The 19,105-nt window shown below is 54.1% G+C and overlaps 1 protein-coding gene across 1 annotated transcript in view; it reads left to right on the forward strand.

Moving 5' to 3' along the window:
- Window positions 1-19,105, forward strand: part of igf1ra (insulin-like growth factor 1a receptor) — a 52,607-nt gene that overhangs the window by 28,424 nt on the left and 5,078 nt on the right. The window contains exons 3-20 of the mRNA XM_029152817.3: window positions 7,449-7,749; window positions 8,203-8,339; window positions 8,714-8,858; window positions 9,510-9,718; window positions 9,796-9,922; window positions 10,361-10,596; window positions 10,679-10,846; window positions 10,948-11,155; window positions 13,331-13,617; window positions 13,705-13,847; window positions 14,086-14,248; window positions 14,331-14,433; window positions 14,561-14,631; window positions 14,721-14,950; window positions 15,706-15,810; window positions 16,025-16,184; window positions 16,377-16,506; window positions 17,507-17,641. Of these exons, the coding sequence (XP_029008650.1) occupies window positions 7,449-7,749; window positions 8,203-8,339; window positions 8,714-8,858; window positions 9,510-9,718; window positions 9,796-9,922; window positions 10,361-10,596; window positions 10,679-10,846; window positions 10,948-11,155; window positions 13,331-13,617; window positions 13,705-13,847; window positions 14,086-14,248; window positions 14,331-14,433; window positions 14,561-14,631; window positions 14,721-14,950; window positions 15,706-15,810; window positions 16,025-16,184; window positions 16,377-16,506; window positions 17,507-17,641 (3,058 nt within the window). The remainder of the gene's footprint in view (window positions 1-7,448; window positions 7,750-8,202; window positions 8,340-8,713; window positions 8,859-9,509; window positions 9,719-9,795; window positions 9,923-10,360; window positions 10,597-10,678; window positions 10,847-10,947; window positions 11,156-13,330; window positions 13,618-13,704; window positions 13,848-14,085; window positions 14,249-14,330; window positions 14,434-14,560; window positions 14,632-14,720; window positions 14,951-15,705; window positions 15,811-16,024; window positions 16,185-16,376; window positions 16,507-17,506; window positions 17,642-19,105) is intronic.

A 19,105-nucleotide genomic window follows, 5' to 3' on the forward strand; every position in this document is an offset into this window, starting at 1 on the left:
TGAAGGGGTAGAAGCATGATGTCACCACGGGCCAATAGGAAGTGTGGGACGGGGACCGTCCAGGGCTCGTCAGCTGTCCTGCTCCGTCCACATCCGCTGACCGGTTCCGCTGTAGGTGCCTTCTGGCCAGACATGGCGTGTGCCCCTTCTCCAGCTGGAAGCCTCTGACCTTTGCCCCCTGGAGCTACAGCCCCTACTGTCATAGCCATGGTCCAAGTGCGTCATGTCGTGTTGTTGGCGGCTGGTTTCCACGCTCCCTGTATCACGGCGGTGCTTTTTCAGACCGCTGGTGACAGGAAGGCTTTGATTCGTCGCTAAAATCACCCAAACCCAGGTCTGTGCATGAGTTCTACTGGAGGTGATGTAATGGCCACTTTGTTTGAGCAAACAGTGACGTGTTTCACGCTCCGCCATATTTGGTGAAGTTACCCAATTAGTGGCGATTTCATTGTTTCCCAGCCTTTTAGCGTAATCGGTGCCTTACGCTCACATGACGAGCCCGCGTCAGCGCGAGGGCGGCTGTTTAAGGTGACGTCTGGCATCCAGGCGCTTGGACGCCAGCGAACGCACGCGCACCTCGTTCCTCCCGCGCCGCTCAGCTGTGCGTAAAACGCCTGCGAGCGGTGCCCTCGCCTCCCTGAGCCGAGAGGAAATTGGCAAAACAGGCACGAGGTCTGTGTTTATAAAGAGTAAAGCCTTGACAAACCTCTCTCGGGTGAAATGAAGCTTTGTAAACAGCAGATCCCGGGTCAATACAATTCTGTTTTACTGTGATACCATCTGGGGCTGTGGCATCTTATCAGACCATTAAACCTGAAAGGACTTGTCTATAGTCTCGTCGCTGGCACTCCACTTGGAGAGAATAGTCTCAGTGTCCTGCTGTAACATATGTTGACTCTTGGCACAACTGCGTTCTAAAACCCACAGCTTGTTCGGCCTCACAAAAAGGATACTGTGTGTTTCCCTCAAGTAAGTCGCTATGAAAATGAAATTAAGTGGTGGAAAAAAAAAAGAGAGGCCTTAATTGAGATGTCATGTCTGAGAAGACTAATGGGACTGTGCAGGATGTCAGCGTGCACGGAGGTGGCAGACGCCGGGGCGTGAAATGGGCCGAGCTGCAACCGGACCCGGACCCGGGCGGCACCGGTCCACTTCGAACCCCAGACGCCGCGCCAGCAGGGCGGATGTACGAATGCATGAATGTATGAATGTATGCCGCGCCGCCTGCCAGCACCAAATCTGGGCACCGCGCTCCGCAAAAAGCTGCAGATGGTCGTCTACAGAAATAGGCCTTGGCACCGGAGCCGCTACTATTCTGGTGCCTGGTGATGATGGGCCGAACCGAGATTGGGTACGGAATTAAACGAACACAAAGAGAAAAAAAAGGGCTGAGGCGGCGACTTTTATTCCTTTTGTTATTTATTTATTATAAATTAACTTTGGCCGGAGGTCCCCCCGGGGGCGGGTGAGTGCTCCGCCAGGTGTTGGACTGCAGCGTCCGAGCCAAGTGTCGGGACGCGGCGGTTGTAAAGCGCGCGTCAGACACTCTGTCCGCCTCTCGGAGCTCTAAGTCGCGGGCCGAACCTGCGCGTTCGTTAGTTAGATTAGAGTGATGTGTGGGAGGCCGAAGAGACGTGACGTGCTCTCGCTAACCCCGGCCCGTCGGCCGAAATAAAAGCAACGCCGGTCCAGCGTTTCCAGGAAACGCGCTGCGTTTTAATGAAGCAGATCTGGGAAGCCGTGTGTTTTTCTAGGCCACGTTTAGCGAGAGGAAACACCTCCGGATCTGTGAGAAATAAAAAAGAAAGAAAAAAGCCCGTCTTGGCGTCTTCCTCGGCCGCGTCACTTTAAATACCTGCAACTCGCACGATAATTTGTGTGAATGTCATTATCGTGCTTCACCAGAGGAACGAGGGGCGGGTAAAAATAACCCAGGCTTTAAAGCGGCAGCGTTATGAACTCGTTTACCTGATGCTTCAGCGTCAGAAGCCCAGCTGATGCACTCGTATGTCACAAGAACCTACTGTTTATTACTGTTTCTTTTGTTTTTGACTTGAACGTACAAAAAACACAAGTTTATTGTGAGAAACATTGTCAGATGTTTAAGAAACATCTATTTCAATACTTTAAATCCTAGATTAAACCTTCCATAGTCCTATAAAAGCCCCCTCCTCACCGTTTCACTGCCCGTCAACGACCACCCGCTCACGTTACCCTCAGTCATGAATCCAGAGTGTCTCCACGTGTGACGCGTACCTGTGTCCTGTCGGTGAGTGCACCGAACCACAAAGCAGCAGCAGCTGCAGATCGGGCCGAGGCCCGAGGGCAGAAGGAAGGGGCGTGTGTGTTGTTGTGACTGAACGTGAGTGAGGGGAAATGCCGCGCATGCCTGAGCACACAGGCCAGCGCACAGTTGTGTGAACAAACACATTGCTGCCCTTTAGTCGGGCACAGGGGTGGAAGGGACTCGCAGACCCCGGGGGCTCCCACTCTGAGCGCTCCGGACCCAGCAGTCCCAGCGGCGCCCCGAAGACCTCCAGGCCACGCCGGGCCCCGGAAGGCGAATGGCACCGCTCCGCGTGGGACCAACGCGTGTCGGCGCTGAAGGGAAGCATCCTCTCTCTCTCCCCGGCCCTCGACGCTGACGCGGTTTAAACAAGTGTCTGGAGCCGCCGGGGGCTCCCAGCGAGGGTCGGGTTGCCGGATGAGGATGTGGCCTGATGGTGCAGGGGGGGGGGGTGCAGAGCAGCGACAGGCGTCCAGCCTTTAAAAATGCAAATACGTTTTTAAAAATCGCTTTTTAAAAATTTGAATACGTTTTTTTTCAGATTGAAATGCATCCGGCCGCTCGTGCTCCTTGCTCACGCCTCCTTGTTCTGCCAATGTTCCAGTGAGGGATCGGGAGCGCCGTTACCAAGGCTTGTTGTTGCTTAAGCTACGGCTGTTCAGGTTTTTCCTTAACTTATGGTTTCTCTGAATCTGTGGAAAAGCCATGCTTAATCGCCATGGTTACGACTCTCCCCCTCCCAACGCCTGCTCAAGAGAGGACTTGTTTACCGTCTCTGCTCCAGACTCAATAACATGTCAGTCATCGGGATTAGGCCCGCCCCCGCTCGCCTGCCATTGGTCCAGCAGACCTCCCGGCCTAACCCGCACCCTCCCCTTCCCTGACACCCTCCTCACTTCCACCCCCCCTCCACCCTCACCCTCCTCCAGCCCAACTGTGAATAATGAATGATTTCCCAACTGTCTGTCACGCTTCCTACTTATCGTGAGTGACACGGGGAAGATGCCGTGCGCTTTGATATATTATGGGACGCGATGCTTCGCTCCTTCCTCTTTTTTCTTTCTGTTTCATTATGGCTGACGCCTGTGATTGCTCTGTGAGAGTCGTGCCAGTTTACCAAAATGCCCCACGTTTTCGCACCATACTTCTCCTCCGGAGGTGACAGTAGCTCGCTGCCAGTAAACGTGTCACTAGCCTCCGAATGTAAACAGTGTAGTACTTACACAGAATACACTCTGGTAAATGGGACATGACTCGCATTCGGACTAGAAGCATCACTGCACTGCAACACTCTCTCTCTCTCTCTCTCTCTCACTCACACAAACTGGACTTTTTATTAAATAAAGTAATGCATACATTGAAGAATCTAATTTCCAGTACATTATCTTCCCACTGTGCCGCTACACACACACACACACACACACACACACACACACACACACACACACACACACACACACACACACACACACACACACACACACACACACACACACACACACACACACACACACACACACACGTCTCCTATCAGCTCCCAGTGGATAGCGTTGAAACAAGCCCGTTATCTCGTTAGATGGAAGCTGCCGTGTTGCTTGATGACCGCAGGGAAGGGCAAGTTATGGTTCAAGGACCGTGGATCACATGACCCCGACCACCCCCCCCCCACCCCCAAACATAGGCCCTAAAACGACATTTACCATCACTGCACATATAGCAGTATTAAATGTATAGTCCCTCCTCCTCCTCACGCGTTTCGCCTTGATGATCACGTTCGCGTCTGAAATAGCCCTCGTCTTATCAGGTTTCCCGGCCGACTCCTGTAGTTGTTATTGTGTTTGCAGCGGAACAAGGGATTAACATTCTCCCCCTTGAATCCTCTGCGGCCTGGAACATTCTGCAGATTCTTCACATAGCCCAGTGACTGGAGGATACCTTTAGAATAAAGGCCGAACGGGCCCCCCCCCCCCCCCCCCCCCCGCTGCTGTGTTTAATGGCGGTTGTAGGGATGCACCAGCTGCTCAGAAGGAGCCTCCGCCGTGACTGTTGTCTCGTTTACTATTGATGAAATGGACCCGGCCGCTTCTCATGTCGCAGGCGGGTGGTTGGCTGCGGCGTCTGACCTGCCTGTGTTTGCTGAGGGGGGGGGGCGGGTTGTGTAACTACTGTACGAGAGGAGCGCCATCGTAGTAGCAGTTTGACCTGTGCAGGAAAAGTTTTTCCTTCCACGGCTCCTTTTCATTCTCCTCCGCTCCGTCTCGTCACAGTTGCTTAACGCGGTGCAACTCGTGGGTCAAATTCCAAATCGGTGACGCTTCAGATGTTCCCCTGCTCATATCAAACACCCACTTCGGGTGCTGAAGGGATGATGACGTCTGAACATAAGAGGGGCTCCTTGTTAGGTAGTCCCTTTCCTTTGAAGCAGTGGAAACCCACAATGCCCTGCATAGCTATGTGTGGAGAGCAGCAGTATGGAAATAGGGACACATTAGGAGTATCTATAAATAGATGATTGTATCCTTGATACCACGGGTTGTTTGGGCAACAGAGAAACCGGGTCGGCTTATATGGATTAATGGCAGCGGTCCCTTTATTCCAGTGTAGGTTCCGCGTGTTCGGAAATTCGTCCACATTGAGGAATCTGTGCAAAGGATGCGTCAGGACGGGGGCTCCAGTAATGCTCATCAGACTTTGCCTTGGCTGCCCCCTTTTGGTAGGACTCCAAGGAAACCAGGCCTGGCTGCCGTCGGGGCCAGAGTGACCTGAACGCCCTGATGTCAGCAGCGCATCTCCAGTCAGCGCACGGGAAAACTGCGCGTGTCGGCATTTCCTGCCGTAGCTTTTACATCTGGGCCCGATGCAGTGTCGACATGCAGTATTCATGAGACAGCCCCTGATGCGGCCGAACGTGTCCAAAGTGTGAAGCTATACATAGCACAGGGCTGCTGCTGCTGCTGCTGCTAATGATGATGATGATGATGCTGCCAGGAGGATGACTGTATTGACTGTTACTGGGGTGTCATTTCAAGGTTTGGTTCATCAGGAAATCCCTGAGGTGATGCAGGATACTGAGCAGAACAACAAAAGTCTTTAGAATGAATTGGATTTAATTTATCTTATGAGGGAATTCTTTTGTCATGGATGTAGACAGACGGTTCTCTGTCGCATCTGACTGAGTTTACGGAGCAGTGGTAAGTAGATGAGGAACTCTCAGGAGTGGGAATGATCCCTGCGTTTCCCCTGTGAAGTAACAGCGGAGTTGGCACGGCGGGAGTGTGTGTTTGCTCTGCAGCGGTGCCGTAGTGCAACCGGCACATTCTTAACCTACACAGATGTTTTGTAAAGCGACATGAAATATTTATTGAGAGATTAGCTCAGCAGCCGGCTCCTCTTTTCTCGAATGAATCCCAAAGTGAACCGGCAGTGTTCCGACACCGCTGTTTAATTTGAAAGCAGATAAACAAGCTGTGGTTTTTTTTCTTTCTTCCCTTTGAGACACACGCACGCACGCACACACACACACACACACGCACACGCACGCACACACACACACACACACACACACACACACACACACACACACACACACACACACACACACACACGCTCCACCACTCTCGCTCGTGTGTGTTAATATAATTTGCAGGAGTCTGACACTACACATCACTTCGCTGTTATCAGTGTCATTATTTTGGTCGTCTTCTCACACGTCGAGAACCGTGTGTAACATGTGAGCACATGCGTGTGTGTGTGTGTGTGTATATATGTGTGTGTGTGCGCGTGGATTTCTCTCCAGCTCTGGCTTTGCACCAGGAGGCGGTTGCTAAGGAACCAGTAGTGCTGAGCCTCTTGTTTCAGTTCAATTCAGTGTAGTTCAGCTCAGCTTTATTGCTCCTGTGGGGAAATTTGTCTTGCAGCAATAACAAAGAGCATAACAATAAATAGTAAATGCCTAAAGTCCCAATATACAAACAACACAGGGACGTGGTGGGACAACGCTCCGCTGCTTTCACAACATGACTACATGCGAGAAAAGGACGAGTCCCGGTTTAAAAACAAAAAAGAGAATTTATTGTTTTACAGATGTTAAATATTTTGCCTAACAAAACCTGACTCTGACTCCGCGTTTGCCAGAGCAGCTTTTCATCCGGACTCCTCAAAGAGGGAGCGATCGTTAGCAGAAGCATCTTTCACCAGGCCTCTCACCGGCATTCACACAGGTCCATACACACTCCAGGTGCCTTTTCTATGAAACTAGGACAACACTGGCTGCAGTGTGTCCAGATTCGTTAGCGGCGGCAGTCTCACGCTGCCTCCTCTTTACATCTGCTTCTTGAAGGGCTGTCCTATAAATAGGCTACAGTAAAATAGCTTTCGAGCATTTAAAACGGACGCCTTTCATCTGCCACGTTCAGACGGAACAGCGGAATCGCCCTGTTCGGCCGCCGCGCGAGGACTTCCTGCTACGTTTCGCAGCGGCTCTCTGGAGACGCAGGCTGATGCATTAGCGCTCCTTTTGCCAGCTCGCTGGGATAAATCAGGCAAAGCGTCGGGACCCGCGGTCCCTCAGATGCACCGTCTGTCTGGAAAAAGCCGCGGGTTATTGGTAACATATTGTTTTTGCGCTGGGGTTTTGAGCGTTGCTCGGTAAACAGCGAGGCACTTCTCCTATTCATGTTGCTCAAGCTTAATGTGAAACACCCCGCACAGTAAATTTCTTCTGTCTTTTCCCCCCTCGCAGCCTGGAAGGATGTACAGTACGGTAGTTATTTCTCAGAAGATGTAACGATAGTGGGAGTGAGGCTTTTGTTGGAGCATTAAGGAAAAGTACGAGCTGAACAACCCAAGGGTTACATTTCAATGCAGACATGTCCTCACTTATTTAATGGCTCTTTGGTTTTTAGAGATAAGAATAAATACTTTTGCTGTAAGCGAATAAATTAAACTGGCGCTTACAATAAAACATCTTCATATTCTTTGTCTGCTTTCCATCACGGGGGCCGGTCCACATTTCTCCAGACGTCTGCGCCGCGTCAACCTTGGTTTCGTCACTTCCTGACCTTTACCGCCCCTGACTTTGCTGCAACCGTGTCCAGCAATGCAGACTGTTTACGGCCTCCCAAAAGACTGACCTCTTCCCCATCTCCTCTGTCTCCTCCAGTGTGTCCCGGCCACTGCAAGCTGGCGTGCACAGACAAGGGCGAGTGTTGCCACAGCCAGTGCCTGGGAAGCTGCACGGAGCCCGACAGCGACGCCGCCTGCGCCGCCTGCCTCCACTACCTGCACGAGGGCCGCTGCGTGGCCGACTGCCCGCCGGGCACCTACACGTTCGAGGGCTGGCGCTGCATCACGCTGGAGGTGTGCTCCCAGGTGCACCTGCTCAGCGACAACAACTTCGTCATCCACGGGGGAGAGTGCATGCACGACTGCCCCTCGGGCTTCATGCGCAACGAGACTGAGCGGTAAACGCACCCTCCGATCTGCTTCAAGTCCCGGCGGCTGGAGACAAAAAGTGTATGAGTGTTGTAAATAAATCGCCACATGCGATGCTGAGGAGTGAACCCTGCTCAAGCTAGTCTTCGTTGTGTGACGTGGACCTTGAATAATAAAAGCTCCTCTTGCTGTTTTGTTCTGTCCAGCTCTCAAACTTTCCTACTGCTGTATATTTTTTGGCCACACAACTGCTGTTTTGTCTCTGAGGTCAACACGAGTGAGTCACACTCTCACGCAACTCTCACAGTTGAGCGGGGCCCATGAAAGATTTAAAATGTGAGAGGTGACCGTGTATCGTGCAGTTTAGCCCGAATTCTTCGGGATCCTTGGGAGCCAGGGAGTGGACCAATAATTCCAGGGTGAGGTAGAGACGCTCGGCTCCGGTTCATTTCTCCTCCTTGTCGTCCTCTCCTCTCTCCCAGAATGCTGTGCAGCCCCTGCAACGGCCGCTGCGACAAAAAGTGCACGTCGCCCGTCATCGACTCGGTGGACGCGGCCCAGTACCTGAAGGACTGCACCATCATCGAAGGCAACCTGGACATTAACATCCGCCGGGGAAGTGAGTGCCGCCGGTGCACGCGTGACCCGTCTGCACCCGTGCAGCTTTCCTGGAGCGTGCGCTCGCGTAGGCTACAGGAAAGCTAAGTGGACTAAATCACATCAGCTGCAGATAAACTGATTACACACACTAGTACTTCTCTGTTCCCGCACTGATGCACACACCAATATTTGACTTGGCTGCAGCGTCGTGTCCTCCGGTAGCGGAGAAAAGCCTGAAGCAGTGATGAACGACCCCTGCGCTTTACATTATAATTAAAAAGAAATAAATGAATGCCGGTTGTGTGCTTAACGGGATGTATAAGTTTAACATGTTCGTAGTTTGATGCTCCCTGGAGATCTCTGGGGTATGTCATGTTTTTTATTTTTCTCCAGATAACATAGCGTCTGAGCTGGAGGCCTTCATGGGACTGATCCACACGGTGACGGGGTATGTGAGGATTCGACACTCTGACGCACTTGGCTCCTTGTCCTTCCTCCAGAGCCTGCTTTTCATCGAAGGGAAGGAGCTCATCGACAAGTATGTCTTTTCTGTGTGTGTGTGTGTGTGTGTGTGTGTGTGTGTGTGTGTGTGTGTGTGTGTGGAGGGAATGAGCAAACTGCAGGGGAGGTTGCCAACTTATCACTGAAGTTACAGAAATGTCACAGTGACTCCTTATTGAAGGCTCGCCCCAGATTGTGGCTGTGCACATAATAACCCTAAGTGACGTGTTTTAAAATAACTCTGTAGGTCTCGTGTTGCTCACACACTCCGGATAAGAGGGCGCAGCTACAAACGTGAAGACGCCTCAGGTCCATGGGCCCCATGGTCCCTGTGATAGCGGCAGCACCAGCAGCAGACTTTTTCTGGTACTGGCCCGAGGGGTCATGGGAAAGCCTGCCGCCCTGCTTGTTGTCGTTCCTCCCAGGGTAGAGTTTCACTGGGAGGAATGTTGTTGAGGATGGCAGGCATTCCCTCCGCTCTGGAGGTGTTCAGCTGCACTACTTGGACTGCGGGAGCCTCAGTGTTTCTGTTTTAACGCTCTCCTCCGTTCAAACCCCCACCGGCCCGGTGCCAGAGGCCCTCACGGGCCCGAGCTCAACGCTGCCACCAGGTGGCAAAGGTGCAAACGTCGCCCACGTTTGCGCCGGCGTGAACTAAAACCCCCCTTCGCTCTCTTTCTGCCGTCAGCACGTATTCGTTCTCCGCCATCAACAACCAGAACCTGCAGCAGCTGTGGGACTGGGGCCAGCACAACCTGAGCATCCAGGCCGGGCGCCTGTTCTTCAGCCTGAACCCCAAACTCTGCATGTCCGAGATCCACACCATGTGGGAGAAGACGGGCGTCGCCGTGAAGCCGGTGGAGGGCGATTTCCGGAATAACGGCGAGAGAGCGAGCTGTGAGGACGCTTGCCTGCGAGTTCCTCACGTCCTCCATTTGGGCCGCGCGCTCACTGTGACGCCTCTGTCTCGGCAGGTGAGAGCCACAGCTTGAAGTTCAAATCCAACGTCACGACGAGCCACGCGATCCGCCTGACGTGGGAACGCTATCAGCCGCCGGACTACGGCGACCTCATCAGCTTCATAGTTTACTACAAAGAGTCGTAAGTACTCCAGCCAGGATCATTTCACTCCACAACCTGCGCTGTAAGCACACGGAGTGATTTCATAGTGTGATAAACATTGCAGGCGATTATATCTGTGTGGCGTTGCATATTTTTCTCTAGTTAATTCTGTGATTGGGCTAAACTTTGTGCTCCCAACCGTTTTCCAAAGGCCACATACGAGACGTGGGACTGATTTGTTGCCTTTGGCACTTCGGCTAAATCTAAACATCGGCCTTGTAATAAATCACGCAGGGTATCGTATGCTTTGGAAAACGCTCAGCAGTGACGTCAAATGGGCTAAAATCTGCAAACCCGCGGGGGAGATACGCTAGCATGAATCACGCTTTCAGACCCAGAACGGTCGTTTTTCCACCTGCAGCGGGTTTTGATGCGAAACGTCTCCGTGAACGAGCATCGCTTGGTCCCTTTCGCCAGGCGCTTCCAGAACATCACGGAGTTCGACGGCCAGGACGGCTGTGGCTCCGACAGCTGGCACATGGTGGACGTGGACCTGCCCCACAACAAGAGCAGCGACCCGAAGGTCAGCCTCCCTCACCTCAAGCCCTGGACCCAGTACGCCATATTCGTGAAGGCCATCACCCTGCAGGTGGAGGACAAGCACGTTTCCGGAGCCAAGAGTGACATCATCTACATCCGCACGCGCCCGTCGGGTAGGTCGCGTTCTCCACGTAGCCGGGTGAGCGCTCGAGCGGCGTCTCAGCGTAACGCATCGCACCTTTGGCCTCGTTTCAGCGCCGTCTATGCCCAAAGACGCTCGAGCCTACGCCAACTCGTCCACCAAGCTGGTGGTGAAGTGGTCCCCGCCGGTTTTCCCCAACGGCAACCTGACCTACTACCTGGTGCGCTGGCAGCAGCAGCACGAGGACAGGGAGCTCTACCAGCACAACTACTGCTCCAAAGGTGCGTATTCACGCCATGTGGACGGAACCTGTAAGTGTATCTGGTATAAAATGAATGTATTAAATATAATAAATGAATAATCTTGGTTGCGCTCAACACAGAACTGAAGATCCCGATCCGGGTGCCGGCGACCGGGCTGGCGGACACGGAGGACTGCACGAAGCCCACCAAGTCGGACCTGACGGGAGCAGTGAAGGGGCCCTGCTGCGCCTGCCAGAAGACGCCGGAGGAGAAGATCCGGGAGAACAACGACCGGGTTTTCCTGAAGATGTTCGAGAACTTCCTGCACAATATGATCTTTCTGCCGAGGTACAGTAAAAGAGGTGACGTCCCCGGTTGTTTGCCCTGACGGGTGGCGACGAGGAGCGGGGTGGTGACAGCATCCAAGCATGGGGGGGGGGGGGGGGTAGACGGACCGGACGGCCCCGCTGGGCTCGGTCCTTTTGTCGGCGCCGAGGAGACACGCTGAGCGGGATCCAAAGCCTTTCAGCGCCTTCGCGGCTTCCGTTGCCGTGGCAACAGCGGCACGGGGGGGGGGGTGCTAGGGCCCTAGCAGGCAACACAAACAAACCCAGGAGGAGAGATGTGATTAAGGAGTCTGAAGGGCCCGGTCGGGTCGCGCAGTCGTAGCCGCTCGGGACCGGCACCGACATCTGTGTCACGTTATCGTTCAACTCGCTTGTGGCTGCGGGTGTTTCGCCGTTTCACAGGCTGCAGCTCCGTTCTTCTCGCGCCCCGCCTTTGGATTTCTGCATGGGTGCCGTGACACTCCGCTTCAGCGGGTCATCAATCACAGTGAAGTATGGGGACCTTTCGATGCGCGCCGCTGGTGAGGGAGAACCCCCCAGTAGGTGTCGTATAGACCCGCATCCTCCACAGTGGGTTCAAGCGGCGGCGGCTCCCTCCTCATGCTGCTGTGGAAGTGGGTCGGCGTGAGAAGACAGAGGAGCTCCCCGCTGTAATTGAACCCCCTCTCGTCCCGCCGGCGGTGGGTGATTGGCACGTCCCGGGCCCGCGGCGAAGGCCTTTTAGCCGCCGCAGCACCACGACAATGCACTTCAGGCAAAAGTCTGGAAGACCTGGATGTTTTTTTTTTTTTCTTCCAAACTTCAGGGCTCAGACCCGGAGTGAAGGAGAAGAGGGCGGGTGAAAACAGGAAATGTTTTCCATTCTGTCCCCCTCCGCTCCTCCGCCTCCACTCCGCACACTCTCTTTGTCCCCACTTGTTTCCCCACTTACACCACCAGCCGCCACACACCCTCCCCCTTTTGTTTTCTGGAGCGAGACAGCTGCCAGGAAATGTACAGTGACTCCATCTGGAATTCAGATGAATGAGGAGCCGTCAGCGCTGGAGGACGGGCGAAATAAGGAAGGCAGACGGCACCAGCGGAGGGGGCTGGAGTCAGAAGCTGCGGCCGTGTCCTCAGGAGACCCCACACCAACCGACCCCCCCCCCCCCCCCCCCGCCCGCGGTCAGAACATGCGGGATGCATTAATGGGGATTTACCTCCGGTCCACAGAACCTTCCCTGTGCCCTACTAAGACTGAATGTGGAGTCTCTGGATGCCGTTGTGTAAAGGTGGATCTGTTGTTGGCGGGTTGAGGTCAGGACGCTGTAGAAATTCACTAGTTATAAGGTCACGCTTCAGTCAGCTGAGCAGCCTTCTCACTGTGTCCTGCCTCGCCCGACACACAGGAATTAGATCCTCATGTTTGGCTTTTTTTTTTTCTCATTCGGCCTCTCTCGCTTTAAAGTCGCAGTAACTGATTTGAGTGGTGGACTCGCTGCACCTGTTGGAAGCGCCAGAGGAATGTTAACATGTCCGTGCAACTGGTTCCCACAGACCCGGCTCTCTGCAGGCGCAAGCCTCCTCATAAACAGCCTGCTTAATGCTACAGCTTCGCTCACATCACTTCAGGGGGTTTTGTCTTTTCTGCTGGTGCTGAATCACTCACTTTACTGTCAATATGGGCTCCATCGGAGCTGGATCATCGGTCTCCGTGTCTCCAGCTGTCATCGCCTGCTTGGCCTCAGTAGTTAGCGTCCAGCTGCAGGCGGCTCCGCGACCCGCTCAGCTGCGGGTGCGTCCATTCACCACCCGCTCTGATTGAACCCGCGTCTCCCCTCTCGTCTAGTGTTTGCCGTTCGTCCTCTTTATCGCTGGTCGGGTTTTGCTGGAGCGGCCTCAGCTTCAGGTTTTCATGCTCGTCTGCCTTTCTGTGTCTCGGCCTGTCAGCCTCGCTATGATCTGTCTGACCCCGTCCTCCTCTACAGCTCCGCGGGGAGTCGTACGGAGCATCTGGACTCATGCCGCGCGCCCACACACACACACACACACACACACACACACACACACACACACACACACACACACACGCTGGACCAGCGTTTCAGGACATGCAGCATGTGTTTTATTTATTATTGTTAGACCTGTTCTTAAATCACCTCATGTTTGTGCATTCCTTTGCCTCTCTCTGCTTCAGACCTCCAGACCGCCGGCGCAGGGACGTCTTCGGCGTAGCTAACAGTTCGCTGTTCAGTGACGGCGCCGGCGCGGGGAACACCAGCCTCGGCCCAGGGGATAACGCTACCGATGGCATCCCTCCCGTCAAGGAGTTCCCGTTCTCTGAGGACAAGAGCACGAGCGAGTACTTTGAGATCCTCAACCTGCGCCCCTTCACCGTTTACCGCATCGACATCCACGCCTGCAACGAGGAAGTGCGCCGCTGCAGCGCCGGAACCTTTGTCTACTCCAGGACCAAACCTGCAGGTGAGCGACGCTGCTCGTGTTTCATATGCCCTATTTTTTTCTTGTCGGTTTTGTTGACTTTATTTATTTTTTTCACGTGTTGCTCAGACAAAGCCGACGACATCCCTGGAAAAGTGATCCACGAGAGGAAGGACGAGAGCAAGGGCAGCGTGGTGCTGCACTGGCCCGAGCCAATAACGCCCAATGGACTCATCCTGATGTATGAGATCAAACTACGTCTGGGGTCTGAGGTGAGCTCGGCTCAACACACGAACAGGAGACAAACGGGCCTAAAGTAAGACCCGAGTCTGACTCAGCAGAACCTTCCCCTGTCGAGCACGGCCGAGTGTGAAACACATTTTCAAATGAAGAGGACTTTAACATCCTAATTGTCAGTTCGCAGGGAAATATTTTTCACCAGTGACTCATAACTTTAGAGGCAGCAGCTCCGTAGCCGTCGCTCAAGCTGCATCGCTCCTTCCCTTTCAGCCCGAGAAGCACGAGTGCGTGTCGCGGCAGCACTACCGCGAGCACCGGGGCGCTCGCCTCACCAACCTGGGCCCAGGGAACCACTCCGCCCGCGTGCGCGCCACCTCGCTGGCCGGCAACGGCTCCTGGACGGAGAGCGCCTTCTTCTACATCGCACCCAAGCGTAAGCCAACCTTTCGCGCGGGTCCGGAGCGGCCGCCGGTCGGGCCGCGGCGCTAATCGCTGTGATTTCCCCGTTCTGACAGGAGACGACGGCGTCACCTTCTACCTGGTCATCATCATCCCCATCATAGCGACGCTGGTCATCGCTTCTGTGATCACCATCCTCTTCTTCGTCAACAAAAAGAGGCGAGTCGCCGTCTGGTGTCTTACTTGTGTTGTTGTGACGCCCGATGACCGGTGGGATGTTCAATTAGCCTTAATGCTACATGTAGCATCCACGTCCGGAGCTAACTGAGCCGCGTCTCCTCTCCAGGAACAGCGACCGGCTCGGGAACGGGGTCCTGTACGCGTCCGTCAACCCAGAGTACTTCAGCGCCGCTGACAGTAAGTACTAGTACTAGTACAAGTATCACCTACACGTTACTCTGGTGGAGGTGTGTATTTGGTGCTGACCTGCCGTGGTTTCACGCCAGTGTACGTGCCGGACGAGTGGGAGGTGGCCAGGGAGAAGATCACCATGCACCGGGAGCTGGGCCAGGGCTCCTTCGGCATGGTGTACGAAGGCCTCGCCAAGGGGGTGGTCAAGGACGAGCCGGAGACACGGGTGGCCATCAAGACCGTCAACGAGTCGGCCAGCATGAAGGAGCGCATCGAGTTCCTGAACGAGGCCTCCGTCATGAAGGAGTTCAACTGCCACCACGTGGTGAGGGGGGGCGAATCCTAGCGCGACCGCAGCAGCAGTCCCTCCGCTCCACAGAGCGCTTCGTTAGTGCCACTCCATAATTAATGCGCGTCGGGTAGCGAAAAGCGGGTCGCGAGCGCTGTGTTTACACAGCCCGCGGCTCGGCTCAGCCTCCCGGAGGTTCTGCGCGTTTCCTCGTCAGCGTAGCAGCCACATGAGCGGCGTTAAATGGATGCGCCGCTGATTTCCTCCCCCGGCGAAGCTGCCGTCGCAGCCATCAGCTGTTCCATCGGCTCCGGCTGCTAAGAAGCCGCGCGCGTGGTTATTTACTGTAAATTGGATTTCAATAATTTCAAATGAATAGATTTTTATAGTCCTCAAAGCAGGTTAAACAGTTCAATGTCCTCTGTTACCTACTGGGAATTACTAGCTTCTCATTGACAAAGTAAACACCAGCTCCAGTCTGGTGCTGATACTAGTAGTCATCTGATTTTCTGTATTTGTACCAGTGTGGGTTGAGACATTACATGCACCATCTCATGTCAGTCCAGCTGTGACTTCGGGAAGACAGACAGAGTCAGCTGTTTTTCCAGAAGCGCAGTTATTTTTTGGTTTCCTGGAACAGTTTCACCGCCATCCAGAGTGAATTTTAAAACGTTCCACACACCCAAAATATGAAAACCTCTCTGAGCCTCTTTTTTTTTCTTTTTGGGAAGTCACATTCCCGACCCGTGCATTACGGATTTGACATGTTTGCTGCGCTGTGATTCACGTAGGTGCGGCTGCTGGGTGTGGTCTCGCAGGGACAGCCGACGCTGGTGATAATGGAGCTGATGACCCGCGGTGACCTGAAGAGCTACCTGCGCTCTCTGCGCAAAGAAGTAATCACACACGCACACACACACACACACACACACACACACACACACACTGATTGTTTACAAATGTGCTCATGCGTCAGAGCACATCTTGTTCCTCTTTGCTCCTTCGTACGTTTCCACCGGCAACGTTCTCGGCGCCACTCTGTAGCACCGACCCGAATGACACCGGAAGAATGTGACGTAACCGCGTGTTCTGCTCTCTTCTCTGCCACAGAATGCCACCAGCCAGGTCCTGCCCCCGCTCAAGAAGATGATCCAGATGGCTGGGGAAATCGCCGACGGCATGGCGTACCTGAATGCCAACAAATTCGTCCACAGAGACCTGGCTGCCAGGAACTGCATGGTGGCCGAGGACTTCACCGTGAAGATCGGAGGTGAGTCAAGTTCGTCCCTCGCCGGCCTCCGAACGGGAGCGTTCAGGGCCTCAGGCAGTGGTGGTGTAGATGGACGGAGGGAGGGAGCGAAGAGGTGAGAGGGATGGATGAGCTCCGAGGAGCTTCGTCTCCCACACAGAATGAATGATATCCAGTAGCTTCCCCGACCTGTGTTTTCGTATTTCTCCTCAGATTTTGGCATGACCAGAGACATTTATGAGACGGATTACTACCGAAAAGGAGGGAAGGGCTTGCTGCCTGTTCGCTGGATGTCTCCAGAGTCGCTGAAAGATGGCGTGTTCACTACGATGTCTGATGTGTGGTATGAGACGCGCGCACACACACACACACACACACACACACACACACACACCTGTCTGAATGTAGGGCATTTCAACAATGCCTGTTCTCGCTGCGCGTGGAGGCGCTGACGCCGTGGAGTCAGACTGTGAAAACCTACAGATTCCTCCTCAGCCCATGCTCTTCATCACATTCCTCACTTAATAGTTTAAACATGCACTTCCTGCAATGACAGGCTAGTACTTTCGAAACCATAAAAAAAACGTCTGGGTTTCCAGCGGACTCTGTGGAAATTCCTCTTTCTGTGTGTGGAAGGAGACAGATAAGGGCAAAGTTGACCACATTGCTTCCATCATGGGAGAAATACAAATGTTTACTACCTCCCCTGCAAGTTTTTGTTTCCCGACTCGACGTGTCCAACGGGTCAGCCTGTAGCAGCGGGCCTAAGCTGCTCCAGATGTTCTCAAATGAGAGGTTGCAGTGCCAGCGAAAACCCACCTCCACATATGCGTACTATATCTTCCTCTTTGATGTCGATGAAGTTCAGCACAAGATGAATCCATTCTGGGCTTTTTAGGGTTCCATGAATAGGTGACTTTTGTTGATGGGGAAAAGCTGCCTAAATGCGGCTTCGTCTGTCAGCGCGGGGCCGCTCGGGCCGGTTATATTCGGTGCGGTAATAAGGCTGTTTTAAAGGCCGCTGAGTGCGCGCTCAGAAGCCGTGCCAGTGGCGAGAATATAAGCGGCGAGAGTGAACAAATGCTGCGGCCTTTGTTGGTCAAGTTTAAATGCAGGCTGGCTCGATGTCCGACCAGAGCGAGATTTACTGTAAGGCCGCTGCGCTCGCGGCAATGAAATGATCAGGATTTCATTTCGTCTGTAAACACAACAAACACATGTGAGCAAAATGGTGGGAAAAACTATGCAAGAACCACAGCTCCGACGCACCTCGCGGCTCAGCCGGACCTGCGCGGCCCGTCCACCTGTCCACGGCGAGGCTCACCGTCTCTCTCTCTCCACAGGTCGTTCGGCGTGGTGCTGTGGGAGATCGCCACCCTGGCCGAGCAGCCGTACCAGGGCATGTCCAACGAACAAGTGCTGCGCTTCGTCATGGAGGGAGGCCTGCTGGACAAGCCCGACAACTGCCCCGACATGCTGTGAGTCCCTCCACGCGCCGCCGGCGTTAGCTTAGCCCGCGCTGCTGACGTTAGCTTAGCCCGCGCTGCTGACGTTAGCTTAGCCCGCACCCTCCGTCCGTCCAGTTATTGGTTTTGGCCGCGGTCTATTTCGAGCGGGGGGTATCGCGTGTTGCGGTCTGGCGTTGGCGTCACGGGTTAAAAGCGGCCCGGTGACGACGCGGGTCGGCGAGGGGGAGATGCCCCTCATTCCGGCCCCAAATAATTAACATTTCATTAATGACTCACCCCGGTCAGCGCGCAGCCTTGCATGTATCCTCGCTGACCTCATTCCCGCTCTCGCTCTCGCTCACCGTGGCTGACCTCACCTTAGAGAGTGCAAGGAAAAAAAACAAAACAGGGCCGAGTGTTGTGCAGACACAAGACGGTTTCCATGGCGGCCGGACTGCTTTGCCCTGATTGCAGGAGTGTGTGATTGTGTTACAGAGGTGGTGTGGTACCACTCGCCTTTCGCTGTAGTGACTCAATGCAGCGGCGCTGAAAAAAAGTGTAGCGAGGCCAACAGGTAGAAACAACAAATAGAGAGACAGGAGAAGAAGGATGGCGGGAAAACGGGAGAGAGGGGTGAGTCCAACGACCGTCTGCTCCTTGGGTTGTAGGTAGCTGAGGGCTACTAGATGAAAAAATGAGGTCACGGCCGCCACATCGCAACACGATGTGATTAAGTGGAGCAAATGGTGGAGCCCCAGTTCAACAGGCTGCTTCACCTCGTACACGACTGTCGACCGCCTCGATCACAACCATAACGTTGGCGTCACCGACGTCAGGTCATGTACATACAGGTCGCGGCGGTTTAAACAGCGCTAGCATGCGTCTGGGTGCCACAGAATTGAGCGCGGCGTGCGTTTTCTAAATTTACGTCATCGCGGCTCGTGCACGGGACCAGGTGGCGTTTTATTTTAGCCGCAGACGGGTCACTTCGGAGCATCGGCCCGATTCCAGCCGTCACGCTCCTTCCTGCCTGGGGTTCGGCCGACCGAGCAGCCCAACCCCCCCCCGCTGCTTCAGAGCATGACGTGAGGCGCGTGCTCTACCCATAATTCCTCTGTGCGAAGAGAAGCTGGCACCCAGCTGCAGAGGCCGCTGGGAGAGAAGGAAAACAAGAGCGAGAGCGGAGAGGAGGCCGAGGTGTTTATGCCGACGGGCCTCGGAGAGTATTCTTAGCTTGTTTGTGTGTAATTGAAGCTGTGATGTGCGGTGCAGCGCCACACAAAACTGTAATAATTCTCCCTTTTATGATGTTGTTTTGACGTTCCGCGAGCGCGGCTGCTGAGGTAACTCCACGTGTGATTTACTGGGCCGCTCCGGACACGTTCCAGGGCTGATCTTACTGTATGTGTCGTCACGCGCCGCCTAAACATCGGAATCCAATTTTAGCTGTTTCTCTGCAGTTCGGCAGCTCTTTTATTTGTCCACTGCTGAACT

The sequence above is a fragment of the Betta splendens genome, chromosome 6, assembly GCF_900634795.4.
Source record: "Betta splendens chromosome 6, fBetSpl5.4, whole genome shotgun sequence".
Taxonomy (NCBI): domain Eukaryota; kingdom Metazoa; phylum Chordata; class Actinopteri; order Anabantiformes; family Osphronemidae; genus Betta; species Betta splendens.